This window comes from Stenella coeruleoalba, assembly GCF_951394435.1.
Source record: "Stenella coeruleoalba genome assembly, chromosome: 12".
In the NCBI taxonomy this organism is placed as follows: domain Eukaryota; kingdom Metazoa; phylum Chordata; class Mammalia; order Artiodactyla; family Delphinidae; genus Stenella; species Stenella coeruleoalba.
Genome location: NC_137158.1, coordinates 37506041 through 37529184, shown reverse-complemented (window position 1 = coordinate 37529184; position 23144 = coordinate 37506041). Strand labels below are relative to the sequence as shown.

Sequence of the window (23144 nt, the reverse complement as noted above, 5' to 3'; positions counted from 1 at the left end):
TCAATTTTCTGATTTATAATCTGGAGAAAACTACTGTGTATGGTTGTGGGTAAAATTGAGTGATAATGTTTTTGAACCGTGGAGCGGAGTGGTTGACACAAGTAAGTGCTTAATAAATGCTTGCCATTGCACTTATTATTAAATAGTTTAAATAGCACAGGAACTATCTGCTTGATAATTTAATAGGCCTCATCTTTAGAGCTATTTGGGACAAATTCTTTTACTGCAATTATTTCTTGGGCTCTGTTTAGATCTCCTTTCTTTTTGGATCAATTTTAGGCATCTGTATTTCCTAGAAAATTGTCCGTGTCATTGAGATTTTAAAATTTACTAACAGGGGATTATGTGAAATAGTTCTTGTAATGACTTTACTCTCCTTGTTTGTGTCTCTCTTTGATTTTTGGGGTTTTTTTGGCTGTGCTGGGTCTTTATTGATGCGTGCAGGCTTTCTCTAGTTCCGGCGAGCAGGGGTACTCTTCGTAGCGGTGCACAGGGTTCTCATTGCGGTGGCTTCTCTTGTTGCAGAGCACGGGCTCTAGGCGCGTGGGCTTCAGTAGTTGTGGCCCGCAGGCTTGGTAGTTGTGGCTCGTGGGCTCTAGAGCGCAGGCTCAGTAGTTGTGGCGCACGGGCTTAGTTGCTCCGCGGCATGTGGGATCTTCCCGGACCAGGGATCAAACCCGTGTCCCCTGCATTGGTAGGCGGATTCTTAACCACTGTGCCACCAGGGAAGTCCCTGTCTCTCTTTCTTTATTATTTCAAACTTCCGGCATCTGTAACTCCTCTCCCCTTTTTGACTGGTTTAGCCAGCGCTTCGGTTGAATGCATGGGAGTTTTTTGGTTGCTCTTTGTCTTTTTAGAAAGAAATGGTTCTAGGCCTTATAAGTTGTACTCTTTAATTTTCTAGCTCATTAATTTCTTTTTATTTCGCTTTGTTACTTTAAAACTTCTTGGTTTGAACGTTTAGTTAAATTTCACTCTTTCTCATTGGTGGATCACCTTTTCCAGGCTTCCCTATCCAGCCCTTGGGCAAGCTTCTGGTGGATTCCTCCTCTCCTACCCTGCCCATGCTTGGCCAGCTGAGCGGCTCCTGGAAGAGCTGTATCAGGCAGGACTCTTGACGAGCAGCACCTGAAACCCAGCTCGCTCTAGCTCATATAAAAAAAAAGGAGCTGAGTGGCTCACATAATTGAAGATCAGTACATGCCTTTAGGCACAGCCTGAGCCGGGACTGCACATGATATTTCTGGAAACCTGTCTCTCTTTGTCTCTTAGGTCATCTGCTTTTCTCTGATTGTTTTGTTTTCTAGCAGCCTCTCCCACATGGTAGGGAAAGATGGGCCTTGCCCCTTCAGGCTTTACACAGTCCTGACAACCCGAAATCTCCTAAGATTACTTCTCCTTCCAGTGTTCACCTCAGTCCCTGAAAAAGGATTCTGGTTACTTAGCCTGGGTTCACAGCTACTTTATTGACTGTTACATGTAGAGAAGCATTGACGAAAGACTCTGCTTATGAAAGTGAACAGGGTTTACTTATGTGAAGAATGTAGAAAGGAGTGAGCATAGTTAGAACATAGAGGTATCACTACCATTATGTATGACATTCAGCGTAAGCTGCCGGCCCCCAGAAACGATAAAATCTGATCAAGAGAGAGGGTAACCCCCAGACTTCCCGAAGTCGTAACTCATTTTCCAGGCCCAGCCTTTCTATCTGGGTACAGAGCACCTCCCCTGGGCCAGATGTACCTCATCAGTCACAGTGTGGGCGCTGTCCTGCAGCATCTGGCACACCCAGGCACCAACACCATCCCCCGAGCCTGTTCCAGGTACACTCCTGAATCCGTCCTGTGGACTAGATCAGGTCAGCTGCCCCGACGTGTGTGGGATTCATGAAACAAAGCCCTTAGATCAGCCTCGAGCCTCATCCTGCATGGACGTCCTGCCCGGCTCTGGATCAATTCCTGGATCTCGGGGAGGGGTACTCTGATGGCTAGCAGAGGTCACACCTCAGCCACTCCGCCCCCAGTCTATCAGTGGGGCTTCCTAAAGGTACCGAAAAGAAACAGATCTCAACTCGAAGTGTTTTTACCACATTCTGAGAACTTTAATTCTTTTTTTTTTTTAACATCTTTATTGGAGTATAGTTGCTTTACAGTGGTGTGTTAGTTTCTGCAGTATAACAAAGTGAATCAGCTATATGTATACATATATCCCCAGATCTCCTCCCTCTTGCGTCTCCCTCCCACCCTCCATATCCCACCCCTCTAGGGGGTCACAAAGCACCGAGCTGATCTCCCTGTGCTATGCGGCTGCTTCCCACTAGCTATCTGTTTTACACTTGGTGGTGTATATATGCCCATGCCACTCTCTCACTTCGTCCCAGCTTACCCTTCCTCCTAACCGTGTCCTCAAGTCCATTCTCTACGTCTGTGTCTTTATTCCTGTCCTGCCCCTAGGTTCTTCAGAACCATTTTTTTTTTTAGATTCTATATATATGTGTTAGCATACAGTATTTGTTTTTCTCTTTCTGACTTACTTCACTCTGTAAGACAGACTCTAGGTCCATCCACCTCACTGCAAATTACTCAATTTCATTTCATTTCATGGCTGAGTAATATTCCATTGTATATATGTGCCACATCTTCTTTATCCATTCATCTGTCGATGGACACTTAGGTTGCTTCCATGTCCTGGCTATTGTAAATAGTGCTGCAATGAACATTATGGTACATGACTCTTTGAATTATGGTTTTCTCAGGGTATATGCCCAGTAGTGGGATTGCTGGGTCATATGGTAACTCTATTTTTAGCTTTTTTAAGGAACCTCCATACTGTTCTCCATAGTGGCTGTATCAATTTACATTCCCACCAACAGTGCAAGAGGGTTCCCTTTTCTCCACACCCTCTCCAGCATTTATTTATTTATTTATTTTAGAAGATGTTGGGGGTAGGAGTTTATTAATTAATTAATTTATTTTTGGCTGTGTTGGGTCTTCATTTCTGTGCGAGGGCTTTCTCTAGTTGCGGCAAGCGGGGGCCACTCTTCATCGCGGTGCGCGGGCCTCTCACTATCCCGGCCTCTCTTGTTGTGGAGCACAGTCTCCAGACGCTCAGGCTCCGTAGTTGTGTCTCACGGGCCTAGTTGCTTCGCGGCATGTGGGATCCTCCCAGACCAGGGCTCGAATGCGTTGCCCCTGCATTAGCAGGCAGATTCTCAACCACTGCGCCACCAGGGAAGCCCTCCAGCATTTATTGTTTGTAGATTTTTTGATGATGGCCATTCTGACTGGTGTGAGGTGATACCTCATTGTAGTTGTGATTTGCATTAAGAACTTTAATTCTTAATGTTTTAGTTTTTCTTATTTTTCAAATACTCTTGTTATAGTTTGGATTCCCTCACTGATACAAGAATTATTCAAGAGAGGATTTGCACGTGTTTAACTTCGTCCTGGTTGGATTTTTAGTTAGGTTTGGATTTGATGTGCAGATCACCTCTGTCCTTGCCAGGCTTCTGGTCAGTAGTGTGTACACCCAAGAACGGAACCAAAAAGGGTTAGTGTTCCGACTTTGAAGGGGCGCCCTGGTGATGGCGAGATCTGAGAACAAGGCTTGAATCTAAGGTCGGAATGAGACTTTCTGTTTCCTTCCCCCTTGATTGACAGTAACTAGCCCAGTGAGGGAACAAGTTGATTTGCCTTCAGCGGGACAGGCAGAGAAGGTGGAAAGAGTCCTGGCAGGGCTTCTAGAAGGCCCCACCTGGTCTGTTACCCACATGCAGCGGGAAGCTTAGTGGGAGCCTTCCTGACCTGAGAGCAGATGGTCCCAGAGAGAAGAGAGGGACCCACTCTGGGCTTTTAATGTTCAAGGACAAGCCCCATGGGTTTTGGGCTCTCGCCTGTTGGATTTGACGTGGCTCGTCCTTGGGGTTTGTAGGGGTTTGTGGGACCAGGAAGAGAAAGGCCCCTCTCTGGGTTGAGGTAATGGCATTGTAGTTACCACCGTGACCCGAGCAAGCTTTTCTTTGTCGTCTGATGGACTGCTAATGTTTGAAAGTTCGGAGCGCACTGGAAAATAAGGGGCACTCTTCTCTCTTTTGGGTGTAGGTTCCTAAATCTGTCCGGTACATTACCCCATTCCTCCATAGCCTCCGTTTCTAAAGCGGTCTCCTGCAGCAGCTGCCTCTCACCCTCTGTTTGGCACGCCTCTGGTTTTCCATGTGACCGTCCAGCCCTCCTGGCCCTGGGTCCTCCTGCAGCCTCCGGGATGAGCTTTGCCACCTCTTGCCTTCTCATTTATGGGCATATCCCTGCACTTGGAGAGTCATTTCCGAATTCTGCTACGCTCCCAGCAGGGAGAGGGGGTCCAGGTGTGCTTCCTCCTCTGGCCTCCAGGATGCTCTCAGCCCTTCACACATGACTACGATCGGGGTTTTCTGCCAGGCCGTGCTGTGGCACCAACCACTTGCTTTAACCAGCTCATTCATATGTGCGTGTCTTTGTGTGTGTGTGTGTGTATCTATATATTTAAATAAATAATATATTTACACACACCTACATATAATTTGCAACAGAAACTCCTCTAAGTTTGTGGGTTGTAGATAGCACCATCCCTGGTTTCACCTGGGTGGTACCCATGATGGAGTGGGTCTCCCACCTGGAAGTCCCTCCTGGGCATTGGACTGCCTGCCTGCCCCACTCCCCAAGGCCTACACCACCCTATCCCAGCAGTAGTTTCCCCTTCATTTGTTCTCCTGTAGCTCTTATCTTATCCGTGTGATTCATCTGTTTCATCCTGTGTTGCCTGTCGTGATGTTCTGTATACATATCTATTTAATGAGGAGCTGTACGCATCCTTTTTATTCCTATATGTAAAAATTGTGCTTGTAGAAGGACTTGAGATATTTTGTGGATTAAAGCATAGTACATATGAGGACAACTTGAAAAAAATTCTTTCTGAAGACAGTGAAGGTAAAGGCATCTCCAGCTCCCAAACTGAGCCACCCTTTGCCAGGTAGCTTTGTTTTGTTGTTGTTTTTTGTAGATTATGGTAAGAACGTTCAACATGCGATCTGCCCTCTGAACAGCGTTTAACGTGTTAATGTGTACGGGATAGCATCGTTAACATACAGGCACGGTGTTACACAGCAGAGCTCTCAGATTTAATCGTCTTGCATAACTGGGACTTTGCTTTGAAGATTTCTGATAGTCAAGGCAAAATGCAATGTGAATTGGATTTCTTAGCTTTGAGCAGCTGTTCTTAGAACAATATTTTCAGACTCATCCGTAGCTATGGACTCTAAACTGGTGATCCCCTTTAAAGGCTCAGCTGCTGGTGTCATTTCATGGGCTTTCAGGTTTCAGTGATTTTAATAATATCCTGGAGTGTGACTTTCGATGCTGAGACTCGTGAGGGACAAGGAGAATTTCATTCCCCTCACCCTGCTTCTTTACCATTCTGCAATTCCTCCAGTTTTTCTTTTCTTTGTCCTTATACCTCTTTTCCCTTTCCCCCAAATTTGCTCTAATTTTCAGACCCAGAAGCCAGACTATCAAATCCATAAATGACCACGAAGGCATTACTGGCGTTCTTTGGAACCCCGCATTTCACAAAGCCGCCTCCATGAAAAGGACTTGCCCAAATGATAAATATGTACACTATGACGGAACTTAGACTTTCAAGAACTTGAACACTGTTTGCATCTAGATACTGGACTGGGAAGGGTGCAGTCTTTGAATATTGCTCTAGTTAAAGTAATTGACTCACATTTGTGGGCGAGAGGTAGCAAGATTGTATATAATGAGCCTAGTTATTTAGTAGCATTCCGACGGCTGACTTAATGGTTTTCTGAACATTTTAAGTGAGAAAAGCCAGTGTGCCTGCTTTGGTGTGAGATGGGTTCTGTTGCAGCAGTTGTAACTGTAGCTGAGAAGCAAAGCAAGATAGAGAAACCGTGGGAGGGTGCAGTTCCACCTTTCCAGGGAAAATGAACTGAGGATCTATGACTCATGCACCCGCCGTGGTCCTCCAAGATCCAGGGTATGAGGCCTAGATGCAGCCTCGTACAAACACAAATCAGATGGATTAGGGAAACGAAGTCTGCAGGGCTCCCTCCTCAGAGGACCCCCAGTGGAAGGGGAAGGGGCCAGCCAAGACCCTCAGTCTGCTGGGGCCTCAGGGTGGGAGCCCTAAGCAGCTAGAATGTTCTGGCGAGGCCCTTCTGGGAAACAGCCATCAAATCTAGATGTGAGCATGCGCTGTGCCCATCTTCTCTGTCCCTACTCCCATTACAGTGGTCGTTCCTGCTCCTTTAGAGCCCAGCCATTCCACTTGGCCTTGTCTGTCACTGGACTGCTGCCCCGGCTTCCTAACCGGCTTCCCTATTTCTGCTTTTGCTCCCCTATAGTCTGTTTTCCACCCAGAGCAAGAGTAGTCCTTTGAAAAGGTAAAGCAGACTATGTAACTGTCTCCTCACCCGGGCATAGCTTGTTTGCATTTGGAATGAAGATTCAAACTTCACATCTGCCCACCAGGGCCCACGGGATCTAGCTCCTGCCTGGGTCCCAGTCTCTCTCACTCATCCCCAGCCTCCCTGACCTCCGTACTCTTCTCACCTGCCAAGCTCCTCCGCCCAGGGCCCGGCACCTGCAGTTTCCTTGGCCTGGAACGCTCTTCTCGTCTTTACAGAGCTGCTCCCTCTTGCCTATCAGATCTCAATTCAGAGCCTCAGAAGAGCCTCCCTGGCCATCCTGCTAGAAGTAAGGACGCCCCCAACCCAGTGTTGCCCAGGTTTGGTGGTGAAAGATGGCTTTCAAATTTCCTTGGGGGCTTTATATTTTTGTGAAATGTAACGGAGATGTCACGGCAGCGTCCCGTTGCTGTGGCGCCCCCTCCCGGTCCCTGCGCTCGCCGTGGGCTGGCAGTAGCGGTTCAGGAGCTGCGCGTCTCGTGGATGCTACTTCGCGTAGGAGCTTCGCCCCACGGCTACCCTGCGTGCGTCCTTAGGACTGACTGTTCTCTGCAACCCTCTGGCTTGTGTCTTGTCTCCCCCGGTAGAACGTTCGCTCCACAATGGCAGGGATCTTGTCTTGGACTTCTCACCCCTCCACCCACCATGCCAGGATCGGTACTGACGCACACTAGGTTCACATTAAATCCTTGTCGACACTCCAGCACCCTGATGGGGCTGCCCAGCCCAAGCGGGAGGAGATCAGAGAAAGCCCAGGCTGCCTGCCTTCTCCCCAGTGGGTCTGCTTTGTCTCCACATCCAGTATCAGGCAAGGAGTCGGCCTCGGTCACTGTTACAGTGACTGGAAGAACATGATTCCGCTTCAGCAGTATCGCTCCCTCGCTGTGTGGTGCTGGCCAAGTGCCTTCAGTACCACCTGCCTCCCTTTCCACGTCTGTAAAGGAGGCCTGGCATTTCCTTCGCCCATGAAATCAGGTGATGCTCTTGCACACGCTTAGCGATCTCCAGAACGCTGCCCCCGCGCGGCTTCGCAGCTGTGCATTGACTTTGTAACTAAAAGACAAGAGTTAATCTCCTTGTTGACACTTTTTAATGAGATAGAGTGGGGTCAGCAGACTTTTCCTGTGAAGGGCCACACAGGAAATATTGTAGATGTGAGCCACCTAGGTCACTGCTGGGTTTGCAGCCCGCCCCTCCCCCCCACCCACCTGCCCAACAGTTAAAAATATAAAAACTATTCTAAGCTTGAGTGCCGTAGGGAAAGCAGGCCAGGGCGAGGTTTGCCAATCCCTCGTGATAAGCAGTTGGCGTTGTATTTCTGTGGGACTCAGTCAATGTTACTTTCTGTTTGAATGAAATAAGAAATGTGACCCATAACAGTTTCATTTCTCTTGAACCGATCCTCTTGCAAAGCTGTTATTCATCATTGTACTCATACCTCACACTCTTTCTCACTTGTTTTCAAGAGCATTGTAAACTTCGAGTTTTAGAACAGCTTTCTCTCGGCACACAGTCGTGGTTCTCCAGGGCGGGGTCAGTGGTTTGTGTAGGAGAGCCCGTTTAGAGACCGTTTGGAGCTGGGGTCGGCCCTTAGATCTGGGTGAACTCTGATAATAACGCATTCTTGCCTGCCGTTCCAAGTATAGCAAGTTGTTAATTTCCTGAAGTTTTCTCCTATCGAAAGGGTTTTACCTTTGTATAGACATCTGATTAAACCTTCGATTGAATTTAGAGCTGATACATTTATTCTTGTTTTATTTCTAATAGCCAGATGTGAATTATTATGCAACCAAGTTTTTATAGTATTATTATAGTATTATAAATTTTCTAACTGCTTAGTTATAGATAGGTTACGCTTGGATACAACTGATCTGTTGTAAAAACTGCTCCTTCCCCTGCTTTTGCTGCCAGGGTCTCCTGATGGCCTGCAGGCCATCTCTTGCTCATCTTATAAACCATTATTGTTGACATACTTATTCAATGCACTTTCCAATTTTGTTTTAAATATTCTTTAGTTTCAGCATTTAGCAAAGTTCTCTGGAGTTGACAAGGGTAGAAGGTCTTAGAAAGATTGTCAAAAACAAAATTGATATGGGACTTCCCCGGCAGTGCAGTGGTTAGGAATCCGCCTACCAATGCAAGGGACACGGGTTCGAGCCCTAGTCTAGGAAGATCCCACATGCCGCGGAGCAACTGGGCCCGTGTGCCACAACTACTGAGCCTGCGCTCTAGAGCCCGTGAGCCACGACCACTGAGCCCGGGTGCCACAACTACTGAAGCCCACGCGCCTAGGGCCCGTGCTCCGCAACAAGAGAAGCCACCGCAATGAGAAGCCCGTGCACCGCAACGAAGAGTAGCCCCTGCTCGCCGCAACTAGAGAAAGCCCGTGCACAGCAACAAAGACCCAACGCGGCCAAAAACAAAAGTTGATAAAGTAGTACCTAGGTATCTCTAACTTGGTTTCTTTAACTCTGATGTTTGGGGCTCACCGGCTGCTGAGGGGCGTGGAGCTTTGCACAGCGTGAGTGTAGTGTCTTGACAGTGCGTGATCTGAGTAGCTGATACTGTGTTTGGTTAGAGCGTAGATTTGGGAGCCAGCTCTGCCACTCGCAGCCGCGTGATGTTCGGCACCTTTTTGACCTCTAAGACTCAGTCTCCCCATCCAGAAAGCTGGGCTAAAACAGAACCTTCTGCATAGGATTATGAGTCCTAAATGAGTTAATACCTGCTGGGTGCATACTTAGTGCCATGGAAGTATTAGTTGTTGTTATTTATTGAGGGAAAATATGCTTTCACTGATACATTTTTTAAATCCTTTTTATCCAGGTTTCATTGAGATATGATTGATGTACAACACTGTATAAGTTTAAGGTGTTGAACGTAATGATCTGACTTACGTGTATCATGAAATGATTACCAGGACAAGTTTAGTTGACATCCGTCATCTCCTACAGATATCAAAAGAAAGAAAAAAAATATTTTTTTCCTTGTGATTAGAACTCTTAGGATTTACTCTCTTTTAACAACTTTCATATATATCCTATCGCAGTGTTAATTATAGTCCTCATGTTGTGCATTACATCTCTAGTACTTACTTATCTTATAACTGGAAGTTTGTGTCTTTTGACCACCTTCATCTAGTTCTGCTCCCTTTATCCCCTGCCTCTGATAACCACAGATCGGATTTTTCTGTGAGTTTGGGGCTTTTGTTTTGTTCTATATTTTAAGAATCCGCATATGAGTGAGATCATACAGTATTCGTCTTTCTCCGTTCAACTTAATGTAATGTCCTCAAGGTCCATCCATATTGTCCCAAATGGCAGAATTTCCTACTTTTTTATGACTGAATAATATTTGATTGTCTATATATATTCCACACCTTTTCTTTACTCATTCATCCATCAGTGGACACTTCGGTTGTTTCCATGTCATGACTATTGTAAATAATGCTGCTGTGAGCATGGCGGTGCAGATATCTCTTCGACGTAGTGTTTTTGTTTCCTTAGGATATAGTCCCAGGAGTAAAATTGCTGAATCTTGCTGATACATATTAATGGATAACACTCCCCATGGAAAATTTTATATCTGACTTGCTTTGTTCATTTAAATTTTCTCTCCAGGCTTTTGTGGAGGCCCAGAACAAGATTACTGTGCCATTTCTTGAGCAGTGTCCTATCAGAGGTTTATACAAAGAGAGAATGACTGAATTGTATGACTATCCCAAGTATAGTTGCCACTTCAAGAAAGGGAAAAGGTATGTGAAGTTGCTTTCATTTAATTTTCTTTTTACTTTTCTGATCTAATACGTTCTTAAATTTTACAGTACAAATGCGGAATAACTTATCAGTTTATAAACTTAATTCATTATAAAATCAATTCATTTCTATGCTGGAATATGAGAATAATATTTTTTGGTCTGTTGACCACTTTCTTAAAAGAAGGACCAAGAAATTTAGCAGAGATGTGTCCTAGGACGAAATCTAGATCGTAGGAAATGATTGTTGTCTCGTGGCTAGTAATTGGTGAGATAGCAGGATTCATAGACAGCAATGGAATTTGTTTGCCTCTGAAATTAATTCTCTTTAGCTTCTACTACTTGAAAAGACCTTATTATATGCATTTCTTCCATCCAGGAATGGAAATGGGCCAAGATGCAGCACCCATTAATTCACCTCTCTTGTTCCTTGCCCTCTGACACCCACTTAAAACATAAGTCTCTTGTTTGCTTTTTAACTCTCTTTGGAACCACTACCACAAATTTACTCTAGAGTTTGTTAGACTTCACATACATAGGGATCAGCACAGTATGATCTGCATGCCAAGCCCTGTCTACCCCCCGTTTGGTAAATAAAGTTTAAATGGCACACAGCCATGCGCGTTGTTGGTCTGTTATTCACGGCTGCTTTTGTACAACAACTGCAGAATTGAGTAGTAGCATCAGAGTCTGTATGGTGCACAAAGCTTAATTAATTTGCAGTCTTGCCCGTTACAGAAAAGGTTTGCCCACCCCCTACCCTAGCACCCTGGCTAGGGATGGGAACCAGCACTTCATCTTAGCAGATCTGCTGTCTTCTCCGTTGAAAAGAAAAAGTTACTGCTTTATTTGAATATCAGTTTGCACTTTAGGAAATAAAGCAGGCTTTATTTAGCTAATGTGTAGAATTACAATATATTATTTGAATTCCTAAAGCAATTCAGGGAACAAACTCTGGCTACAGGGAGATGGTGGGACCTTCCACTCTAGTCCCCATGTCCCTGGCACGGCCTGTTTGCAGTTGTACCTTTGTATGTTGTTTTCTTTTTCCTATTTGTTTGTATGTATTTGGTTTTTCTCCACAAATAGAACTCCATAGCTGAATAAAGACCATCTCTGTCCCCCAGGTATTTCTATTTTTACAATACAGGTTTGCAGAACCAACGAGTATTATATGTACAGGATTCCTTAGAGGGTGAAGCCAGAGTGTTCCTTGACCCCAACATACTCTCCGATGACGGCACGGTGGCGCTCCGAGGTGAGGGCTACACAGCCAGGCCCACGGGAGTCCCGGGGCCCTCGCTCGCAGCTCTGAAAGACCAGACAGAGTGTGGACCGTATTGTAGAACAGACGCACACGCAGTGTCAGGAAAGCTGATTTATGCACGGTAAATTCAGAACACATGGGCAGTCACATCTCCTTCTGATGGCATGAAGCAGGACCAGAGAATAATTCACGCTGGACCTAAATTAGCTTCTAGTGCTTCTGGGATCTTGAAGTATCATCATCACTTTCTGTAGCTTCTCTGAGACCTGTCTACGTTTGGAAAAAAATTAATTCTCTTCTGTAAGAAATTTAAGTTGTACAAAGAATGTTTTAACTATAAATATAAAACAGGAAAGAATATTTACGAAATCTGCTTCCTTGAGGGGAAAAAGTGGTGTTTTCAAATTTAGTTAATTGTTAGTATGTTAGAATTAAAAGTATAAAACACAGTCTTGTAGAAATTAGACAGCTTGGTACCTTGTCCCCAGAGGATGCAAGTTTAAAAGCTGAATAAGTATGTTTTGCTGTATGCAAAAATATGTATGCACTTGCTGTATGTCTCCTAAATAACTTCCCCCGAGATAACCTCCTCTACGGGCCATGAGATTACCCAGGTTTGTGCCATAAGCACCACTTCTAGGGTAAGGAAGTTGTCTACACTCTGGTTCTGTGGTTTAAAAATTGTACACTCTGAGAATCATCTCTGGCTAGTATTCTAGATGTTTTTAGTAAAGTTGGCTCAGCATTTCCTCCGTAGCATCTTCTCTTTTGTAGAAAAAGCACAAGTGTAGGTTCAGCCCTACAGAATTGAGCAGTTGGAACGCTGAAGTCCTGTAACTGATTAGGTGGGAATTAAAGAGGCCTGTTCCAGCAGATCTGTGTGAGAAGACCCTTTTATAAAGGCATTCAGTCATTTAGCACTTCCTCCTCCTCTCCCCCAATAGGCTGTGTATGTACACGATGATCTTTAATCTCGTTAGTATTGAGAGTAATCGGTATTGGAAATAAGATGCCAGCCAGCTTATTGTCAGTATTCTTCCATGAATTTGGTCTTGGAAATGAAGATCAGTTGTGAGTGAATTTAATACACTGATTCTGTGCAGTAATACACCCTAAATAGAAGTTTATTTCATTTTAACCAGGGTCTATCTTGCAACTCATCCAGAGGACTTCATTATAACAGGGTCTCACCTCTCACTCTGATAATTCATTCCAGTAACATTTTTATGTAATGCTTGTCATGTACGGACCCTGATGGATGGCAAGGTAAATTAGACATGGGACTTAGTCTCAGTCTTTGAGTTTTCTGAAAATGATATTATAGGGAAGTCACAGTATAGGTAGACATTCAGATTCTTTTGATAGTATATGATTTTTTAAACATATATTTCAAGTCCAAGTGTTTTATTTACATTTTTCCTGAAAATTTTAAAATTATATATAATTTATGTAGCATAAAAAGTGAATATTTACTCCTCATCACATTCTTGACTCTTTTCTACGTTTATATACGTTTGAGCCTGGATACTTTATAGGAATTATAAGTGATTAATAAGAAGGTTTTATGAAATTTTAACCTTATTTTTCACTAGTAGAAGTTCCACGTAAAATAGTAGGAAACCCGTGAAAATAGTGTTTCTTAGGATAATTTTTAACCCCCAGTGAAGTTTAACAGACATCATAAGAGGAAATCCCTGGTGTCAGTATCTGGTACCAAACACTACACATTCCTTATAATCATAAAGCTAATAGAAACATATAAATATTTGTCAAGAAGCATTCCACAGTGGTTAGAACATTCCGTCTGTGATGGCCCCAAAGAATGGGGGACAGTGCATTAGTCCATCAGTGGTGTTGCTTTCCTTATCTTTTCACGGTCACTTTTGGAATGTGCACTGCATGAGTCTTCATTGCAAACCCTCAGGCTTCATTTACCTGGGCTTTTAGTGGTCAGATGGTGTGGACATTAATCCTGGAGCGCCAGCAATGCTCAGAAAACGAGGTTGTAGAGAGGGATTTCAAGTAGTTTGGAGTCCATTCCAAAAATTATGTAACGGCTCCAGTTTAGTTCTGTTACACTCAGTCATTACTCTAAAAGCAGTGTCCTTACTCCTTTCCCCCCTCCTTCCAAGTATAAACCCAGATGAGCTCTACTTTTAAGTGAACTGCTTATTGAATTATAGAAAATTTTTAAATGGAAGCATCTTAGTGGTCATATAATCTATTACTTCATTTTACAGATGAAGAAACTAAGGCCTGGAAAGGTTAAGAAACTTGTCCAAGGTCATAAGGCAAATTCCTGGGAAACCTGGGTGAGCCCCCAGAATTCCTCACAGCCAGTTGCCTGCTCCTCCTGTCGCCACATTCTGCTTCCATGTGTGACAGAGAGCTTTGTCAGACAGCACAGTGGGCAGCGGGCAAGGCTGGGAGTGGTGTCCCCATGTTCACCATTTGACAGTTTCTCGTGTGTCCCTTAGGCTATGCATTCAGTGAAGATGGTGAATATTTTGCCTATGGTCTGAGTGCCAGTGGCTCAGATTGGGTGACGATCAAGTTCATGAAAGTCGATGGTGCCAAAGAGCTTCCAGATGTGCTCGAAAGAGTCAAGTTCAGCTGTATGGCCTGGACCCACGATGGGAAGGGAATGTTCTACAACGCATACCCACAACAGGATGGGAAAAGTGATGGTAGGTTGAGACTTCGGATGAAGCACCTTTTTCATGAAATGAAGTGTGACTTCACACGACTTAAAGAAAGAAGCTAAACCCCACATAGAGGTTGCTTGGTCTAGAATCATGTTTCCTGGAAGGACGTTGTATCTGTTAGCGTAGTTGTGTAACAGTTCCTGCCAAAACTTTGTGGTTCAGAATAACGACCATTCGTTTGCACTGTGAGTCTTCAGGTTGGCCAGGCAGTTCTTCTGGGCTTAGCTGAATTCTATCATGTATGTGAGATGAGCTGCTGGTCAGTTGACTGATCTTAGCGTGACGTTTTCACATGTCTGGGGCATCACTTCTGCTCCATGTGGTCTCTCATTCTCTAGCCGGCCAGTCCAGGCCTGTTCACATGGCAGCTCAGCAGGATTCCAAGGGGGAGAGCTGAAAGGCACGACCTCTTTGATGCCTGGGCTTGCTATTGGAACATCACTTCACTGCACTCTTTGGGCCAAAGCAAGTCACAGGACCAACTGCTGTTCAAGGGGTTGGGAGAGAGATACAGGGAACTGTGAAAAATTGGGGCCATTTTTATCGCCGTCCGTTCTTCACATATGCATTCTTTCTCCCAAGGGGATCATGGAGAAGATGGATTTTTTTTTTTTTTTTAACAAAACCAACTTATTTAATGATGTTGAGTGATGATAAAATTTTGCAGGAATCACATCTCTTTCTCTGCTCAGAAGTTACAGGTCACCTGTCGGTCACACTTGTCTTGATGCTTTTGTCCTCATTAACTACCAGGACACACCTTTGTTCTCTGCTTCAATTGCACAAAGATCCTATTGTGTGCAAGTGGTCCCTCTTTCTTCCTTCACCTCTCACCTTCCCAGGCAGGAAGGGCCCTGTAGCTTGTACCTTGCTGGTACAAGCTGTCGACATCATCTTCTTTACGCTACTCCATATTTCCATGTGGTGTACAGCATTTTCATGTTGTCTTGGTTGATCTTTACAGGTGGGCTGCCATCCCTTTGCTGGAGTTTTGGAGCTGGGGTGCAGAGTCTCAGTTACTTGTTGCAGGGCCTAGAGCTGGCAGGAAGCACGGCTAGTCCAGTGCTTTCTCCTGCACATGCTGTCCCCTTATCATGAATTGCTGTATCTTTGTCATCTTTAGATAGGCTTTTTTCCTCTTTTCCCCCCAGTTGAATTGGGAATAAGGCTATAATACTTTTCATCTCCTTCAGCTGCATTTATCAATAGCTTTTGCTGCCTTGGATTAGATTACTGTAGTACCTTTTTCTTAGTTCACCAATGAGCTACAAGAGGAGCTAAGAGTAGGCTTTTTATTCAAGGATGTTGGCTAAAGAAAGACCTCTGTGCTCTGTACACTGAATTAGCTGCCTGTATGAAGAGTGCTGCTGAGTTAGAAAGTGTTGGCTGTTTCCAAGTTCTAGGAGACCAAAAAAGTATATAACTGGCCATTTCTTGTTAGAGAACAGTGTTATTAACTTGTGAAAAACATGGAAATTATTATCTAGCCTTAATTTCCATTGGCAGAAATAGTAATAATTAGTAATGGTGGTTGATTTAAGAGAGCCAGCATCTTCTCCCAGCTGTAATTTTGCTGTCCTTTTGTTCGGAAGACCTCGACAGCCTTTCAGGTTGTGTGGTGGAGGACTTACAAATGAGGCTAAGCAATTCTGGCTATGTGCTGTTAGCAGTGTTCCTGGAAACCCATGGAAAATCACCAAGTTAAGCTTTTTTTTTTTTTAATGTTATGGTATTATCTTCCTTTTTTTCTTCATTGTCCTGAAGAAAATCAGCCTCCAAAATCAGCAAATATATGTGGTTATTTCCAGGGTGATACCCAACTTATACTTAACTCTCTTTTTTTTTTAATAGATCTAATCTTTTAGAGCAGTCTCAGGTTCACAGCAAAACTGAGCATAAGGTACCAAGATTTCCCATATACCCTCTGCCCCTCACACATGCATGGCCTGCCCCATTATCAGCAACCCCATCAGAGGGTACAGTAGATGAGCCTGCATGGACACATCATAATCACCCCAAATCCACAGTTTACATTAGAGTTCACTCGTGGTGGTGTACGTTCCATGGGTTTGGGCAAACACGTAACGATACATATCTACCATTGTAGTATCATAGAGTGTTTTCACTGCCTTAATAATCCTGTGTTCCACCTATACATCCTTCCCTCTCCTGCCAGCCCCTGGCAACCACTGACCTTTTTTACTGTCTCTATAGCTTTGCCTTTTCCAGAATGTCATGTAGTTGGAATCATACAGTATATAGCCTTTCAGATTGGCTTCTTTCACTTAGTGATGTGCATTTAAGTTTTTTCCATGTGTTTTTATGGCTTGATAAAAACACTAAAAAGCATTATTTCAGCATTAAATAATATTCCATTGCCTAGATGTACTATAGTTTGTTTATCCATTCACCTCTGAAGGACATCTTTGTTGCTTCCAAGTTTTGGCAATTATGAATCAAGCTGCTGTTAATATCCGTTGTACAGGTTTTTGTGTGGATGTCAGTTTTCAACTCATTTGGGTAAATACTACCAAGGAGCACAGTTCCTATATCATAACGGTATGTTTAGTTTTGTAAGAACCTGCCAAACTGTCTTCCAAAGTGGCTGTACCATTTGCATTCCCGCCAGCAATGAGTGAGAGTTCCTGTTGTTCCACATCTTGGCCAGCATTTGGTGTTTTGAGTGTTCTGGGTTTCGGCCATTCTAATAAGTGTGTAGTGGTATCTCATTGTTTTAATTTGCAGTTCCTTGATGACATATGCTGAGGGGCATCTTTTCACATGCTTATTTTCCATTCGTATTTCTTCTTCGGTGAGGTTAAGATCTGTTAAGGTCTCTGGCCCATGTTTTGAATTGGGTTCTTCATTTTCTTATTGTTGAGTTTTAAAAGTTCTTTGTATATTTTGGATAACAGTCCTTTATCAGATATTTGCTTGTCTTTTCATTCTCTTGACAGTGTCTTTTCGTGGAGCCGAAGGGTTTAATTGTAATGAAGTTTGGCTTATCCGTTATTTCTTTCATGGGTTATGCTTTCGGTGTTGTATCTAAAAAGTCATCACCAAATCCAAGGTCATCTAGATTTTCTCCTGTGTTATCTTCTAGGAGTTTTATAATTGCATTTACATTTTTAGGTCTGTGATCCATTTGGGGTTAATTTTTGTGAAGTGTATAAGGTCTGTGTCTTGATTCATTTTTTGCATGGGGTTGCCCAGTTGTTCCAGAACCGTTTGTTGAAAAGACTGTCTTTTCTACATCGTATTGCCTTTGTTCCTTTATCAAAGATCAGTTGACTGTATTTATGTGGGTCTGTTTCTGGGCTCTCTACTCTGTTCCCTTGATCCATTTGTCTATTTTGCTAATACCACACTGTCTTGATTATTTATAATAAATCTTGACGTCAGGTAGTATCAGTTGTCCACCTTTGTTTTCTTCCTTCAGTATTGTGTTGGCTCTTCTGGGTTTTTTGCTTCTCCACATAACCTTTAGGATCAGTTTGTCCATATCCACAAAATAACTTGCTGGGATTTTGATTGGGATTGCATTGCATCTGTAGACTAAGTTGAAAAGAACTGTCATCCTGACAATATTGAGTATTTCTGTCCATAATATATTGAGTATATCTTTCCATTTATTTAGTTATTCTTTGATTTCTTTCATCAGTTTTGTAGTTCTCCTATAGACCTTATACATATTTTATTAGATTTATACCTAAGTATTTCATTTTGGGGGCTGCTAACGTAAATGGTACTGTGTTTTTAACTTCAAATTCCACTTGTTCATTGTTAGTATATAGGAAAGTGATTAACTTTTGTATATTAACCTTGTATCCTACAGTCCCGCACCAGATACTTAGATTTTTAAATATTTCTAGCATTGTACAGTATGGGAGGAATAGACTTTCTTAAAATTGTCAGCTGCATTTCAGTGTACGTTTTTAATTCCTTTAGGCACAGAAACATCCACCAATCTCCACCAAAAGCTCTGCTACCATGTCTTGGGGACTGATCAGTCAGAAGATATTTTGTGTGCTGAGTTTCCTGATGAGCCTAAGTGGATGGGTGGAGCTGAGGTATCGTTCTACCGTGAGATTTTACCCACAAACACCATCTCTCTTGGATTGTGTATATAAATATTCTTCTTATGTGGTGATCTTTACAGATGGTGGAAGTCCTTTGAGTGAATATTCTTTTGTTAGAAATATCAGTACTCAAATGGACTCTTAATAATGAAGGTGAAAAATCTTTTAACTGTAATCTCAACATAAAAATCTTAATACTAAAAGTAATACATGCTTATGGTAAAATGGTAAAAGTACAAAATAACGTAAAGTAAAACATGACCATTTCAAAACTTGGAATCCTGATTCTCAGAGGTGAGGAGAGTTTCCTTCCAAAACTTTTCTTTGTATACACAGGTGAGAATGTAGGAGGAGAGAGAGTGTGTGTTTTTCTTTTTTACACAACTGTGCTCTTCATGCCTCTTGTTCTCTTGTTTTTACATTAAAATATGTACCCTTTGGATATTTATGCATCTCATAGGTGGTTCATACATTCCTTAGGGGTCTTGATAATAACCAACCTCTGTTGAAGTGATGTCTTTGTAGTTACTGTCCCAGATTTTATTCTGTATCTTACAAATCGCCTGTGAAATAACTTAGAGGTGCTTAGAGAAAGAATTGGACTCTTGTTAGCTCATTTCTGGGTACTAAGATGTATATATATATATTTTTTTTTTTTAAGAAAGAAAAGCATTCTGAATGTTTTCATATAGGTGGGCTATCATCCCATTTTAGTGGGAATGAGGAATCCACTAGAAACTTTGAAGCCCATTGAGCCTCTTACCCCTTCTCGGGGACACAATTAGAACTTTGGTAAGAAAGGGGTATTTTAGATTTGAACTTCTGTGCATGGGTCTGATTCAGTGGGGGATAGAATATGAATCCACGGTTTTTTAGTCCACGTCCGTTAATATACCTTATTCCAAATTGTCCTTGTATTTATTTTGATTCTCTAGAACCACAGTTGGCAGCCTACTGCCCTCAGCCGAAGTCTGGCCAGCTGCCTGCTTTTGTAGATTGGGTTTTGCTGGAGCACAGTCACGCCCATTTGTTTACTTGTCTGTGGCCGCTTTCAAGTTGCCAGAGCAGACTTGACTAGTTGCCACAGAAGGAGGCCCTGAAAGCTGAAAATATTTACTTTCTGGCCCTTAATAGAAGAGGTTTGCCAGACTTTAATGCAGTCTGTTAAAAGTGAATTTATAAGACTTGCATATTATTGCCTGTTTGAAACTGTGCCCTTTTTGCATACTTCTTCCCCACCCTACAAGCGTTTCTTGTGTAGTTACTGTTGTCAGTTTTCTCACATTTGTTTTTAATGGCTTTTCTGACTTTATTTGTAGATTGTTTCTACTAAGTTTTCTTCTTAGTCCAACTTCTCATACCCAAGGCTTCTGCATTCTGCAGATAGTAGGTATTTATTTATAAAATAATACACATTTTTACCTTCATCTGAGTGAAGCAATTAGGGAGGTAAATATGCTACCAAAAACATCTTGTAATGTTGGGTCATGTGTTTCTTTTCACCTTTTTGGGGGGAGAGATGTTGATGGGGAAACATTACAGCAGACCTGTTTTAATCAAGGTAAAATTATATGGTCGATAAAATGAAATACAACTGAAAGTGAGTGCCGGAATAACTGATGTACTTTAGCATATTAGTCCAGAAGAAAACAAGCTTCGCAGTAGAGTACACATGCAACTAGTTGCTCACATCTCTTTATTAGCGTTTGCTTGAAACAGCTAGTTTTTTTTTTTCTTTTTACTTCTTAAAATCATGGTAAAATATAGCTAACGTAAAACTTATCCCTTTAATCGTCAACATAAAGTTTATGAGTTTAATCATTTATAGAGTTCAGTGGCATTAAGTACGTTCACATTATTGTACGAGCATCACCCCCATCTGTCTCCAGAACTTTTTTCATCTTGAGAAACTGAAGCTCTGAACCCATTAAGTGATAACTCTGCATCCCTTCTTCCACCCAGTCCCTGGTAACCACATTCTACTTTCTGTCTCTATGTATTTGACTGTTCTAGGTACCTCATGTAAATGTCATTATACAGTATTTGTCCTTTTGTGACTATTTCACTTAGCATAACATCTTCAAGGTTTATTTCCATGTTGTACCATGTGTCAGAATTCCCTTCCTTTTAAAAATTCAATAATATTCCATTGTGTGCATATACATTTTGTTTATCCAGTCATCCGTCAATGGACACTTGGGGTGTTTCCACAGCATTATTGTGAATAATGCTGCTATAAGCCACCAGTTTTTTTAAATACAGTGGAAACATACCGTATATGCATTTAAAATATATGTATATTCTGGGCTTCCCTGGTGGCGCAGTGGTTGAGAGTCCGCCTGCCGATGCAGGGGACACCGGTTCGTGCCCCGGTCCGGGAAGATCCCACGTGCCGCGGAGCGGCTGGGCCTGTGAGCCATGGCCGCTGAGCCTGCGTGTCTGGAGCCTGTGCTCCGCAACGGAAGAGGCCCCAACAGTGAGAGGCCCGCGTACCGCAAAAAAAAAAAAAAAAAAAAAAAAAAATATATATATATATATGTATGTATATTCAATTCTGCTACTAGGCAACTGAAAAGAAAAGCAAATTTAAATAGTTTGGATGATCCTTTTACCATTCACTCAGTAGATATTCACTCTGTGTGACTTGTCTAATATCTTTACCGTAACCGTGGTAGGGTGGTGATCATTCCATTGCATGGACAAAGTAAAGTACCTGTGAAGGTGACTAACTTGCAGGTCCGTGGCTGGAACTGCCTGCTGGGTATGTTAGACCCACAGCCTGTATCTTGTTAACCTCCAGCACTCTGCCTCCCTTGTTGAAAGGTAAGAAGTTGTGCGAAAACAGCAGGAATGACCGTTTAAAGAATGGCAGTAAATGAAGAGATGGCATCTGTATTGCACAGAAGCAATAAATGAAGTTGTTAAAAAAAAAAAAAGCTAATGGGATGTGTACAGTGTGTCCTAAGGAACTTTATACTAGATCAGGGCCCTGATGAGCAAATTATGCAGAGGAAGTCTGTAAGCAAACCAGTAGGCTTAGTAGACACAAACTGGGTATAGGTTTCATTAAGCTGTATTCCAGCTGCTTAGGGGGTCTTGTTAGACATCAGCCTTCCAGTGGCCAGGGTTAGTTGGGCAGGTTCTGTTGAGAGGACCTTCTTGCTATGTGGAAGAGCAACTTTGTCACTTAAACACGGGTGCTATAGTTCTGAGCCTTCAGAAGCCTCAGGTATGCCCTGAAATTGATTCAGTTCCAAGTCAGAAAAATCTAGGTCATGCCAAAAGTCGTGATGTACGAGTTTCTTGTACCTGTCAAGGAAGTGTGATAAAGCCCATGGGGTCCAAGAAGCTGGTGGGCTGTCAGCTGGCTGGACCAGAAGCGCCCATGCCTGGTGTACGAATGAGCGCTCCGGGCATTCACTGGAAGTGAAGCAGACGGTTTCCTGACAGGCTTTATTTAGTGACCCACACCTTAGAGAAAAGCAGTAGTCCTGATCATAACCGCACAGCAAATGCACGTGCTGCAGTTGTTGCTTTTATTTTTCAAGTGGTGGCTTTTAGGATCGTCATTTTGAATCTGGTATTTCGTGAATACACTCACTCAACAGTGTCTCTGAATGGAGGGCCAGCACCATCGTGATGGGGGTGTACTGGAGCACGAATCAGGAGATTTTAATTCTAGTCCTGTCTGTGTGACCTTGGGCAAGTCACATCATCTCTCCAAGTCTGTTTACCTAAGTTTCCTTCAGCGCCTTTTTCAGTCTGTGGATGGAGGATTTATCACAGCATCTCATAGGCCCTGGAGGGTTGGGCTTTGTGGGTGTGGCTGAGTGAGTGGATGTCTCTGAATTTCTTTGGTGCGCTGCCCTCCTCCTCCCTTTTGGCTGCTGCAATCCAGGTTCACCGAGGACTTCTCTTTATATCCTAGATGCTATCTCCTCGTGACTCCTCTCCTTCCTTCACAGATACCTCCTCTGCCTTCCTACATGGACAGGTCCTTCTTGGCTTGAGCCGCCCGTCAAGTTACTATCACGAAGCAGCTTTAGTTTCCCCACTGTTGTCCCCACTAGGACAACATCCACCCGGCAGAACCCATAGCTTTCTGGACACGTTAGAGTATTTGAACTGTTACTAAAGGTCCATTGCAGCTCAAAACAAAATATCAACTCTCCAGTTCACTTGCTTCTTCCCTCTCCCCAGCTCAGGTTTCGTGAGCACGTGGGGGACTAGCAGGTGGGGTAGGTAATGTTTGTTCCCTAGACTTGGACATGAGTAGTCATAGTGGCTTTGTTCATGATAGCCCCAAACTGGACACACCCCAAGTATCCATTAACAAGTGCATGAGTGAATAAACTGTGGTACATCCCTATGATGGAATACTAGTCAGCAATAAAAAGGAATGAACTATTTTTTTTTAAGTTTATTTTATTGAAGTATAGTTGATTTACAATGTTGTGTTAGTTTTCTGGTGTACAGCAAAAATGATTCAGTTATATGTACATATATAATAGTTTGCATATGCTAATCCCAAACTCCCAATCCATTCCTCCCCTACCCTCCCTTCCCCTTGGCAGCCACAAGTCTGTTCTCTAGGTCTATAATCTGTTTTTGTTTTGTAGAAAATTTCATGTGTCATGTTTTAGATTCCACATATAAGTGATATCATATGGTATTTGTCTTTCTCTTTTTGACTTCACTTAGTAGGATAATCACTAGGTCCATCCATGTAGCTGCAAATGGCATTATTTCATTCTTTGTTATGGTTGAATAATATTACATTGTATATATACACCACATCTTTATCCATTCATCTGTCAGACATTTAGGTCGCTTCCATGTCTTGGCTATTGTAAATAGTGCTGCTATGAACATTGGG

General features: G+C 42.9%; 1 protein-coding gene across 2 annotated transcripts in view; it reads left to right on the top strand.

Annotated features, from left to right (window-relative positions):
• The window catches only part of PREP (prolyl endopeptidase), a 171819-nt gene that overhangs the window by 50852 nt on the left and 97823 nt on the right, over window positions 1–23144 (top strand). For both annotated transcript variants that reach the window (XM_079939836.1, XM_079939837.1), the window contains 4 exons: window positions 10084–10217; window positions 11345–11475; window positions 13962–14171; window positions 18138–18259. In XM_079939836.1, the coding sequence (XP_079795962.1) occupies window positions 10084–10217; window positions 11345–11475; window positions 13962–14171; window positions 18138–18259 (597 nt within the window). The remainder of the gene's footprint in view (window positions 1–10083; window positions 10218–11344; window positions 11476–13961; window positions 14172–18137; window positions 18260–23144) is intronic.